The 13,081-nt window shown below is 36.5% G+C and overlaps 1 protein-coding gene across 10 annotated transcripts in view; it reads left to right on the plus strand.

Annotated features, from left to right (window-relative positions):
- LOC110462625 overlaps positions 1 to 13,081 on the plus strand; it is a 143,377-nt gene that overhangs the window by 62,173 nt on the left and 68,123 nt on the right. For all 10 annotated transcript variants that reach the window (XR_002464304.1, XM_021516670.1, XM_021516669.1 and 7 more), the window contains exons 6-8: positions 1,956 to 2,065; positions 4,812 to 4,936; positions 6,068 to 6,211. Coding sequence is in view for 9 of the 10 variants with exons in the window: in XM_021516670.1 (XP_021372345.1) it covers positions 1,956 to 2,065; positions 4,812 to 4,936; positions 6,068 to 6,211 (379 nt within the window). In the remaining variant the exon portion in view is untranslated. The remainder of the gene's footprint in view (positions 1 to 1,955; positions 2,066 to 4,811; positions 4,937 to 6,067; positions 6,212 to 13,081) is intronic.

Consider the following 13,081-nt stretch of genomic DNA (forward strand, 5'->3'; position numbering starts at 1 on the left):
GTGAAGACTGTACTGTATTTGGATTATGATGTTGTTTTAGAGTTTAGACTGTAGTGTATTTGGATTATGATGTTGTTTGAGAGGGAAGACTGTAGTGTATTTGGATTATGATGGTATTTGAGAGTGAAGACTGTAATGTACTTGGATTATGATGTTGTTTGAGAGGGAAGACTGTAGTGTATTTGGATTATGATGTTGTTTTAGAGTTTAGATTTGGATTATGATGTTGTTTGATAGTTTAGACTATAGTGTACTTGGATTATGATGTTGTTTGAGAGTTTAGACTGTAGTGTACTTGGATTATGATGTTATTTGAGAGTGAAGACTGTATAGTATTTGGATTATGATGTTGTTTGAGAGTTTAGACTATAGTGTACTTGGATTATGATGTTGTATGAGAGTTTCGACTGTAGTAAATTTGTTTTGTTGTGTTGTTTGATATTTAGTCTACACCCCGTCTGTCTCCAAACATCCAAGTCAGACCTGACCATCACCTCTAATTTTGTGTGCATTGAATGGTGTGATGTTATAACAACCTTACATACTTTGCTGTCATATTCACATTTTACCGTAACTGTAATTCTGAGAACACCACTAAAGTGAATTGATATTGACACTAATTAGTTGCTACTTTGATATATAGAATGAATTTAAGAGAGGCTCCTGCTTTCCATCAACATTTTACTGTTTAATGATATAAAGCCTTGTAGTTAATTTTCCTGAATTAAAAATGTTTTAAATTTAATATAGAAGCCTCATAATGTAAGACAAGTCTACAAAGAAGTGCTAGAATAACAAAGAACTAGTGTCAGGCTTAGTTTTAGTCCATCATTATATGTAGCTGTGTTTAGTCAAACCCAGTTGTATGCTGCTCCTGTGATTAACTAAACGGTAAAAGGTACAACAGCCCAACAGAATGGGATGTCAAAACTTTACATTGTTTGAATACTGCAGGAGAAAGAGTTTTTTTGAGGGCACCTCCAGGTAACTTTTCTTTTGTGTCCCTGCTGATAAAAAAAAAGGTGTTTTATTTTTAATGATAATCTGTACACCTGTTTTTGCCATTAAGGCTATATTCTAGTTAAGTGTCAATCTTGACTGATTTCGATTTCAGATTTTGATCAGGGTGTTTTTTTATGAAAGTTATGCCCCTTAGTGTAAAAGCATTGTTTCAAGCACTCCTCCCAATGTACTGCACCAGTTTGAAAAACCTTTGGTACACAGAACCCTTACATCAGGGGAATGTCAATAAAGTATACAAATTTGTGTTACCTACGTAAACGTGTACATGTACCCTTATTATGGAGTTATTCACCTTTGTTTAAAATGTCGTTCATACTTTTCCTCCAAAGAACTGTACAGATTAGAATGATACTTTGTTCATTTAACATTTGCATTGAGAGTATGTGAAGAAAGTATATAAGTTGGATTTACCTCCCCTATTTATAGAGTTAAGTGCTTTTGTTTAAAAAAGTTCTCAAAATAACTATTCCTACAGTTCTTGGCACAGGGAGCACCAGAGTTTTCATTGTCTATGAAGCATGAATCCAGATTTTACCAATGCATGTCTTAAATTGACAGAAAAATCTCCTATACTCTGTCATCTACATAAGTAAAGCTAGTGAATACTTCTTGCAAGGACGTAGTGTCCTGTACTAAAATTTGGTCTTGTGCCCCACTAAATAGAGTTATGGCCCTTTGTTCAATTCTAATACCAAAGTTTGTGCAGAGTATAACTTCCTTGCTATATTTATGTATCTTTGGCTGTTTATTTTTTTCAATGTTAGTCTGAATAGCAATGCCACAACAGCTACATTGTTTGACCGGTTGGTAACTTTGGATTCCTTACGAGAATTTGCCTTGTTTAATAAACAGACACAGCATTATTGTGTTTTACATGATTTTCATTTCACAGCCATGGCCATATTTGAATTTTCATGTTATATCTTCCACAGATAAAGCCGTACCTGCTTAAGTCCCTGATTGGCAGACCTGTGTCTGAGGTAGCTTGTGGAGACAAGCACTCCATCTTCAGATTTCAGTCTGGCTCCATCGCTTGTGTCGGGTAGGTAGTTTTTAAACTAACATAAAGTCATTTTATAAACAATATTTAGTTCCAAAGATTGTAAACTTTCTATGGAATTGACCTAGTGTTGTTATGAAGAAAAGCTTTCGTTTTGATAATGAGAAACTTCAAAAGCTCAGAGGCTCAAAAGGAACTCTCAACAAGGAATCAAACACAAATGCTAAATTCCATTGCAGAGCTAGCTGCCTGACTTGGGGTCTGAGAAGCCTGAAACCTCTGATCAAGGCTGACAAGGAAGCAGCAGTACTCCCTTCTGGTCTGCCATGAAATGCAAGGCACTGGTTCCAAGTTCTAAACTGTGTTCCCTGAAAAGAATCCAAAATATATTTTTAATCACCTGCCTATTCTAGATCAATCTGCCTTTAACCCCGCCAATGATAGAAGATTATCAAATTGAATTGGTAGATGGCAGAGGAGGAAGACATACAACATGTGTGCAGAAAATAGAGGCATCAACCAACAACATCTAAACATGTAGGTGGAGGAACTGGGGATACATGGCCCTGGACCAAGGCTGCTGAAGCAAATCAAAACTGTGAGCCAAAAGTAACAGCAACCCAAGGAACTAAGACTGCCTTGCAATTGGTGACATGAGAGCTATCAGATGTGTGGAGGGAAAATGCTCCAGAAACTTCTGAAGCATCCTGCCCATCAAGCTAAATAAGCACTGCAGGTCACGGATTGAGGCAATAACATACCTGCTGTTAACAACTCCATGTATGAAGGAACTTGTGTGGGAACCCGCTGCTTTTGTATCCTACTCTTGGGAACAAAACAGCGACCAAAATAAATATCTCTACCTCTGAACAACCTTTTTGTTTCCTTAAGTGTTGAATGCTCGCCCAGCTGAGAAAGGCCTTAGAGATTGTAGTTGCTATTCCCTGTGAAACTTTTAGCATTAAAAGTAACCGCAGTAAACTGGTTAATAATATGCTGACTGAAGACAGCCAGAATACTGTACTGGTTGTCTTCAGTCAGCATTAGATCCGCACTATCGCAAGGATGAAAATACACCAACATACTGCCAGAAAACATACACACATGCACACACACATTACACACATGGAGGCACGTCCTTAAATGACCTCACCTGTTAATAAAACATTAAACTTTATAAAACCAAAACCAACATGTTCCAGTTCAGAAACAACTGTAATGTTGTTGTTTTTATTTGGTTTGTTTGTGTTTTATGTCCTATAAACAGCTATGGTAATTTAAGGACGTGTCAGGTTTTGGTGGTGGAGGAAAGCCGGAGTTCCTGGAACAAAACCACCGACCTATAGCCAGTACCTGGCAACTGCCCCATGTAGGGCTAGTGGTAGCAGAATGCCAGACGCCTTAACCACTTGGCCACCGTGGTCCCATCATCTTGTTTGTCATCACACAAATGACTGCAGGATCTCCTGAAGACACTGCAGAGCTACCAAGACTTCTCTAATCACCAGCATCAATGTACTTTCGAGAGGTGATCTTTGGACCACTGGCTGGAATTGGTATGATTGTCCAGGTACCCAACCCTGTCATGGAAGCATCTGCGTGTGGAGTCATTGTGGGAGCAGCTGTGTGGAGTACTCCTTGAAGGAAACTGTTTGGAGGAATTTACAGAGCAGCAGATACTTCACTGTTTGGGTTAAGGGAAGTATGGCTTCCTGATGCCTTGAAACTGACCCAGGTAGACAGGTGGAGCATCTGTAATGGTCTGATGTGAAGGTGTCCTAGAGGGACCACATATGCCAGGGAGTTGATGTACCCCAGACAGAAATCAGAGGAACCAACACACCCGGACCTAAGGCATGTTTATGAAGAAGATAGCTTAATCCCAAACCTTCAACAAACCTTTTCTCTGGTGAAAGAACAATACAAAGAAGCACATTGCATTGGTTGCTGAGGAAGACAAAGTCCTGAGACAGAGGCACCTCTTGACTTTCTCTGGATGGGATAAAACACAACTTATCAGTCAGAAGTTTCAGGATCAACCAAATATCCAGAACCATTGAATTCTCGACAGTATGTAGCGTGAACATGGTGTGTAGGAATCTGACAACAATCTGCAACAGTTCCATAAAACCGATGGCACAGTCTTGAGCCTGAATGACATGGCCTGGCCTGGAGCTGGAAGACCTTGCCACACTGACTTCCTGATAGAGATGTGGAAGTAGGCATCCTTCAGAATGACCAAGGTTTCCCACATTTCCTCTCCTACCAAGGGGGTAGACCCCAAGAGGTCTTAATCTTGAATAAAGGAAAACCTATGTGCCTGTTGAAAACACTTTGAGAAACATTTCAGAATAAAAGCCTAGAGTGTCATAGCTGTAACCTTCACAACTATGCCCTTGGAGAGCAATGTCACTATCCTTTTCAGCAATTCTCTGCTTTTTTGGGTCAGCTGGGTTGGGAGATAATGGAACAATGGAATTACCAAACACTCCAATACCACCAACAAAGGTAAGCTGTCATGGCTTACTTATTAATTATTGACATTGAGAAAGAATTGATCCCAACTAGTAAATCCAGCAGCAGAAGATCTAGGACTACCCAAGCGTCTGATCCAGACCGGAAGGGTTTCAGCCAGATTCAGTAAAGGATCTTTATTTGATTTCAAATTTGGACAATAGTGAATCAGTTGCATGCCCAAGTTATTGTAATTATCACTGAAATCAAAACAGACCTCTAACAATTCACATGTTGCTCTATGTCTAATCTAGTAACTGACCTATATTTACAGGTGCAATTCCACTGGACAGATAGGGACAGGTGACAGAGAGGAAGCACTAGTGCCAAAGATCCTCGAGATGACTGGTCCAATCACACATGTGGCATGTGGCTCCAACCATAGTCTAGCAATTTCAGGTAAGGCTTGGAGCTGTCAAGTAGGGAAATTGTGTAGGTAATGTACATCTCAGGTAGTGTTACTCTCAGGTATGGCTTAGAAATTGTCAGGTAGGGAAATTGTGAAGGTAATGTACATCTCAGGTAGCGTTACTCTCAGGTAAGGCTTGGAGCTGTCAAGTAGGGAAATTGTGTAGGTAATGTACATCCCAGGTAGTGTTACTCTCAGGTACGGCTTAGGAATTGTCAGGGAGGGAAATTGTGAAGGTAATGTACATCTCAGGTAGTGTTACTCTCAGGTAAGGCTTGGAGCTGTCAAGTAGGGAAATTCTGTAGGTAATGTACATCTCAGGTAAGGCTTAGGAACTGTCAGATAGGGAAGTTGTGTAGGTGATGTATATACCAGATAGTGTTACTCTCAGGTACGGCTTAGGAATTGTCAGGTAGGGAAATTGTGAAGGTAATGTTTATACCAGATAGTGTTACTCCTGGGTAAGGCTTAAGAATTGTCAGGTAGGGAAATTGTGTAGGTGATGTACATCTCAGGTAGTGTTACTCTCAGGTAAGGCTCAGGAATTGTCAGGTAGGGAAATTGTGTAGGTAATGTACATCTCATGTAGTGTTACTCGCAGGTAAGGCAAAACAATCCATAAATGACTGTCTGAAGTAAGAAAATATGTTCCTCTGCACAATTCCTCTGCATAAGAGACCAGTCTTAATTACTGTCGGAGATAGACAAAGATTCCTTTACATAAATGTGTATTCTGACTGAGATGTTAAGTCTGAGATAGCGCATATTTTAAGGGTTTCTCTATATAACTGTTAGTCTGACTGTGATATAAGTCAGGGTCTGTTTATGCAGCAGCATGCCTTTACATGTGTTGGGATGTTTTCAGGTGAAAGGTTCTTAGGTCAAGGACACTATTTCTAGTTACAATTTTTTTTCTATAGTTCAAGATTTCTTAAAAGGAATTGAAGGAGATATTGGAAAGTGTCATTAAATAATAGTATTTTTATAATATCGTGAATTTGATATCAGTTGATATATGAAATTTAACGAAACTTCAATTGTCTTAAACAAAGATTTCACCCGCAATCCTTTTAAGACTTGTATTCATATGAAGAGTTAACATTTCCTCTGTTCTGTTTCAGACAAAGGCGAGGTGTATATCTGGGGCTACGGAAAGGCATGTGGAAATAAATCCTCTGATGTGTTGTCTCCTGTTCTCATGGAAACTGGAAGAAGCAAGGTCACGAAGGTCGCTGGTGGAATGTATCACAGCATGGCACTTACAGGTAGGATACAGATGGAAGGTGGGGGAAGTCTCAAAGTTGATATAAAGAAGAGGCCAGACTGAATGTCTGCTTGTAGTAGTTACCTGAAGTACAAGAGGGTGGACTGAATGTCTGGGTTTGTAGAAGTTACCTGAAGTAGAGGTCGGACTGAATATCTGGGTTTGTAGTACTGTAGTTACCTGGAACAGCGCGAGGCTAGACTGTATGTCTAGGTTTGTAATAGTTACCTGAAATAGAAGCTGGACTGAATGTCTGGTTTTGTAATAGTTACCTGAAATAGAAGCTGAACTGAATGTTTTAGGTTTATAATAGTTACCTGAAGTAGAGGCTGGACTGAATGTTTTAGGTTTATAATAGTTACCTGAAGTAGAGGCCAGACTGAATGTTTTAGATTTATAATAGTTACCTGAATGAAGTAGAGTCTGGACTGAATGTTTGAGGTTTATAATAGTTACCTGAAGTAGAGGCTGAACTGAATATTTTAGGTTTATAATAGTTACCTGAAGTAGAGGCCAGACTGAATGTTTTAGGTTTATAATAGTTACCTGAAGTAGAGGCCAGACTGAATGTTTTAGGTTTATAATAGTTACCTGAAGTAGAGGCTGGACTGAATGTTTTAGGTTTATAATAGTTACCTGAAATAGAAGCTGGACTGAATGTCACTATTGGTAGGAGACCGTTACCTGAGGCAAAGATTGAATGTTAGGGTATGTATCTGTAGCACAGCTGTTCTGTTGGCTGTTGCTAATTTAGTGTTGTTTTGGGGAGGGATGGGGGGGACTATGTAACAACTGTTACGGCCAGTGATTATGTAGACATATTCGTGCTAGGGATGGTTTGCAGCCCTTTTTTCTCTGACCACAACCAACTAGAAATATTGCTGCTGCCTTTCTTGTTCTGCCTATTACTTTACAGCCAGTCTAGTGCCAGGCTACCACAAAGTACTATGTGGTCACTGAGTGATGTCAATGGTCTGGTTCCTCTTAGGAAAAGCTTAAGGCACTTCATGGTAGTGTGCTCTCAGAAAAAAAGGGCTATTTGACATGCAATGCAAGTAACTATAATATTTTATCAGGCAATAGTCTGTAATGGGCAAGATCTTTTGTGGAGAACTTTCTAACCACAGTTCCACAGGCTGCAGCCGCTAAGGATGTTTGTGTCAGATGGTCGTATTATCTCGGGATGGAGAAAGAGCATGTTGAGATTCGCTCCCAGAAATCAGTTTCTTTATAACTCATCATTAATCAGGACTTTGATGGCTAAACAACACCAGATTACAATGAGGTATGATAACAACCTCATTCCCCTTAAACAAATGCCCTGATTTCTTCAATATTACTTGACACATGAAACGTACATGTAGCATAAAACAAAGAAATAATACATTTATTTTGGTATTTTAGTGTTGGTTTCTGTGAAATATGTGAAAATTTAACTTGTCACTGCTTATTTGGTTAGATAGTTGTTACTTTGTAGATAAATAGTATTGGAGCAGTATTTTGTACAAAAACTTGCCAAGGAAAGAATAGCAGTTACTTCCCTTTGCCTATAGTGGTTGTAGCCATGGACTTGGCCTGCTTTCTGTCATACAGTTGTAGAAATTACATGGTTACCAGAAGATATAAGTTCACTCTAAACATCTGCTATAAACTTCGTACCACTATAACATACATCAATAAATCCTGAACCAAAAGTACTCATAAATCTATTTTTTCTAAAATTATCATTCTGATATTGAGATAATGTCTTTAAGAAATCATTGACTTTTTTTTAAATTTTAGAATTAAATATAATAAAATGCATGAAAAATGTGTCTCCTCAAATAAATATTTGAAATGTATGTGTTTAGAAAAAGAAGAAGGGACAAATCTTAAGTAAATGAGTGGATACAAATTGGGTGATCATTGTTGGTGTGGATATCATATTTTAATCCAGCTCCGTGTTGTATCATTATTTTCCTGAAATATTTAAAAAGATCTCTCAGGGATAGCACCACTATCTCCTTGTACTCATCTTCTTCTGCTTGAGATTTATGAAGATTAAAAATTCAATCTTTTAGACCAATGAGGAAAAAAACAAATTATTTTGAAACCTCAACCAAAATTACCAGCGACATGCTGCGTGTTTATGTAACAGGAGAGGGAATGACACATGCTAATTTTTTTATAATCTGCAACTGGATATCTGTATTGGGTTGATAAACGCCTGACATTTGGTGCTACAATTCATTATCAATATGAAATCCAATATCAAGGCTTGTATCGGGAATTTTCCCACCCTGCAAACCCTACTTTTAAGCAGTAAATGATTATATATTCAGCAATTATAATTTGCATACACTAGATGTAACAATGTGGCCCATTCACAGTGACATAATTCTTACCACAATCCATCATCGCTATCCCGCTACATATTTACAACATCCAACAGAATGGCAAAATTAAATAAAAATAAAAACTTGAGCTTGCACCTCCTAACTTACATTCAACCAAGTTGTAAATCATTAACTTATGTAACCTGAACGATGCGTTACTAACTGTTGGGGCATGGAGTGAACCTTCTGTGGTGATAAGGACAGTGCAGAATAAAGACCTGGGGTGATGAAGGTCATGTTATCTGTGGTCGGTTTTGGTTACATGCAAATCAAGGCACTCAAGTCTGCAGCATAACACAACACTATAAGTTACTTTTTTAATAGCACATTAATATACCTTAAATCCAGATTCAATTTTCAAAAGAAAAAAATAACCTTTTAGCTTAAACCATATAATTATTGCATCAAAGGTATTTACAAAAATGTATATATGTATTTAAAATTCAAGGCTTAAATTTTACAGTTTGTGTTGTCAAAATTATGTGTTTAAAATTCAGTGTTTTACTTCAGGTCATTAATGACGTATATGTAAAATATCCAAACACAGCTATGATCTACTGGAGGCTAGGAGAGTAACATGTGTATTTATTTGTATGTATTGTTTGTGCACTGAGTATAATACAGTTTAATTTTACTACAAACTTATAGCTGTCACTGCTCTATTTAAAACATCTCATTTAGAATTTTTAAATTAGAGGATAAAAAACAATTATTTTCTAGCCTGCAAACAGTATTTTCACTTTTATTAGTTAATGAATATTGCTTCTAATGGTCAAATCATTTGTTCTACTGGTTTTATAATTTTTTTCTCACTAGGCATTGAAATGGTAAAAATGAAAACCTTTATAAAACATACGTGTTTATTTCTGCAATGTTTTAGGGAATGACATTTTTTTTAAATGAGCTGCAGTGGAATTCGCATACTGCATTTAAATCTAAAGATCCAGTAGTTGAAGTGGAGTCTGTGCGCTTTAGTTGTATTGGCCATAGTCGAGACAGCATATCTTCAAAGATTCCTCACTTACTCAGTACTATGGCCCACAAAGTGTTGTGTGCCTGCAGGCCTGACATGACATAAGACATTTAATTATTACGTTTAATCATAGTGCTGTAATCTTGGGTGAAATCCACACTGCAGAGGCCAGCTACAATCGCCAAATACAATGCACTGGTCGCATGAGGTTGCATAATAATGCCCAAAAAATAACCGTCAAATTTTCTACTTGATGAAACCCTTCAATTTGGTAAGAAAGGACATCCTTTTGGGTGTGGGTCGCAGTAGTACTACAATCAGTACAGGTGTCATTATAGCTAGGCTGGGGCCATTTGTCTCCTTGATCTGTCTATAATAATCAGCATTAGGCACACTTTACTGCATACAGAACTTTTGCAAATAGATCGGGAGATAATGGTGTGATCCAATTTTTTTCAATCGTATAAAAGGCCTTTAGTTTTCTCTATGGAACACCATTGTATCAATCAGAGTATAAAAACTTAGAAAGCTGTTTTTTTTAGTTATTGACATTTTTCTTTATAGCATCTGATAATTCACTAATCTAAGCATGTAAAATAGAGATTTAAGGGTGCCTTGTTTGGGGTGACGCAGTGTAACCTGTGCGTTTGGTTGTTTCGGTTGGTAAGTGGCCGATCAGTGATAGAAGTGTTAAATAATCTCACAGATTGACACCAGTGATGGCAGATAATCTCCGCGAATTCCTGCCAGTAAGGTTAATCATTATCTAGTACAACACTCTTTTGATCCTTGTAACTTCTGTAGGCACGAACACAATTCTATACTCAGAAGGCAAATTTTGTGAATTTGTCGTAAAAAGTTGCATCGTAAATCTGAAATAGGGATTTTAGTTTAATTTAATGATTTTAATTTGACAAGCTAAAAGTACAGTTTTAAGTGCAAGATGGTATTAAATTACAACATATCTATTTTTGTTACCCACACACAGGTCCACTGATGTCCTTCCACTCTATACATGATCTTTGATAGCCATGAACAGGTGCTACATACATTTTTGTCACATTGTTTCTATCTATGTCACACTTTATACAACTTTGTACAATGACACATTGTGAACATCTTTGATAGCCATGAACAGTTGCTTCATACATCTTTGTCACATTGTTTCTATCTATGTCACACTTTATACAACTTTGTACAATGACACATTGTGAACATCTTTGATAGCCATGAACAGGAGCTTCATACATCTTTGTCACATTGTTTCTATCTATGTCACACTTTATACAACTTTGTACAATGACACATTGTGAACATCTTTGATAGCCATGAACAGTTGCTTCATACATCTTTGTCACATTGTTTCTATATATGTCACACTTTGTACAACTTTGTACAATGACACATTGTGAACATCTTTGATAGCCATGAACAGGAGCTTCATACATCTTTGTCACATTGTTTCTATCTATGTCACACTTTTTACAACTTTGTACAACGACATGTTGTGAACATCTTTGATAGCCATGAACAGGTGCTTCATACATCTTTGTCACATTGTTTCTATATATGTCACACTTTGTACAACTTTGTACAATGACACATTGTGAACATCTTTGATAGCCATGAACAGGTGCTATATACATCTTTGTCACATTTTATACATCATTCAAAGATTCATGACATCTTTCCTCACTATATAAGTATACATCTTTCCAACAAATCTTAATTACACTATATCAATCTACACTATGTTCATATTTGTTACTGTCAAAGGAGTTATTTTAGTGGACTCAAATTTTAGCGTATTATTGAATTTGCATACTGTCAATATGTGTAATAAAAACTGTATACAAAAACTTCAATAAGCGCAATTATAATTTAGTGCTATATTGAAAACGGGAAAAGCGCTAAAATTATAATGCTGCTGAAATGTGGTACACATACAGTATTATACCTTTGTTACACTATATACATCTTTGTTAAATTTGATTCATCTTTGTTACAACATAAACATTTTTGTTACAACACATACGACTTTGTACATCTTTGTTAGACAATAAATATCTTTGTTACATCTTTGTTACAACATAAACATTTTTGTTACAACACATACGACTATGTACATCTTTGTTAGACAATAACTATCTTTGTTACATCTTTGTTACAACATGAACATTTTTGTTACAATACATACGACTATGTACATCTTTGTTAGACAACATACATTTTTCTTACATCTTTGCTAATACTTAACAGATCTATTGATGTTATTTTAGTTTTACACATGAACTGGTCCTTCCAAAATACTTTGTCACTTAGAAGGATCAAAATATGCAACCCAAAATTAGCCCTGACACCAAAATTAGTGGTAGACAAAAAACAAGCTATAAATATGAACTAATGTCACTCGGCTTGTCATTCCTTATATCAATCTATAACAGTAAGGCTATCAAAATGTCATCAATTGAATGTGGAAACAGTGTTTTGAACATAAGACAATATTAACATTTTAAATTTTAATAGTTCATCTTCTAAATCTTAAACATTTTTTAGTACATTGCACATAAAGTATCTCAATCATTATTAAACAAATAGTTTCTATATTTAAAACATTAAATATATTCCTGATAACCTCTGTTTGTAGGTTTTTCTTTTTACTTTGGTTTAAGTTATAAAACGATGAACATTAAGGCTATCTCTTCTCATTATGTTTATTAGCAAAGTTCAATGACTCAATGTCAAAAACAGATTTCTGATGTTCATTAAAAAATCAATTCCAAGGACACAAAACTATCAGTAACAATGGTTTCTGTCCTGTGCCAGGCACGAACAGGAACACATCAGCTGAATTTGCAGTATTAATGCATATTAGTCTGCATTTAATTCAGGTTTGAAGGCTGGAGATATACTTTGCCTACCCAGACACCAGTAATGTACTATATCTTCTATAGCCGGACATTAGACATTCTCCGGTGATCATCGACTCTGCCTTATGTTTGTAGAGTTTAATGTAAAATGTCATTGGTTGACTGTGTGAGGTAGACGAGATGAAATAAGATGGGAGATAATTAGTTACAATCCCACCCTGTCTCACACACAGATCAAAGTCTCGATACCCGAAATACAGAGATAACCAAATTGACATTTTACCTTAAAAATTGAAACACAAAAATTTAATTAGATAGTTTAATCTTTGATGTGAATTGCTTAAAAATGAAGGTATCATTACCCTTTTGTTTGTTTTTTTATGCTTGAATTTTTAAGTAAATTACGTGTTTTAACGTATGGTTTTTGGGATGGTTGCATGTCGTATCTGGAGAATCTGGTGTTGTACTGTGTGTGTGATTTGGATGGAGAAATCAATTAGAGAGGAAACAGCAAAGGTTTCTGGCCTGGGTTAAAGGTTTTTAAAAAATAGATTAAAATTTTTGTGACCATATAATCTAACAGATGCATTTAAAACTAATGGAGAACTAATGATTGGAGCATGAGAAGATAGACAAAGGAGTCACAATTATAC

The sequence above is a fragment of the Mizuhopecten yessoensis genome, unplaced genomic scaffold, assembly GCF_002113885.1.
Source record: "Mizuhopecten yessoensis strain PY_sf001 unplaced genomic scaffold, ASM211388v2 scaffold10815, whole genome shotgun sequence".
NCBI classification, from domain to species: Eukaryota; Metazoa; Mollusca; class Bivalvia; order Pectinida; family Pectinidae; genus Mizuhopecten; species Mizuhopecten yessoensis.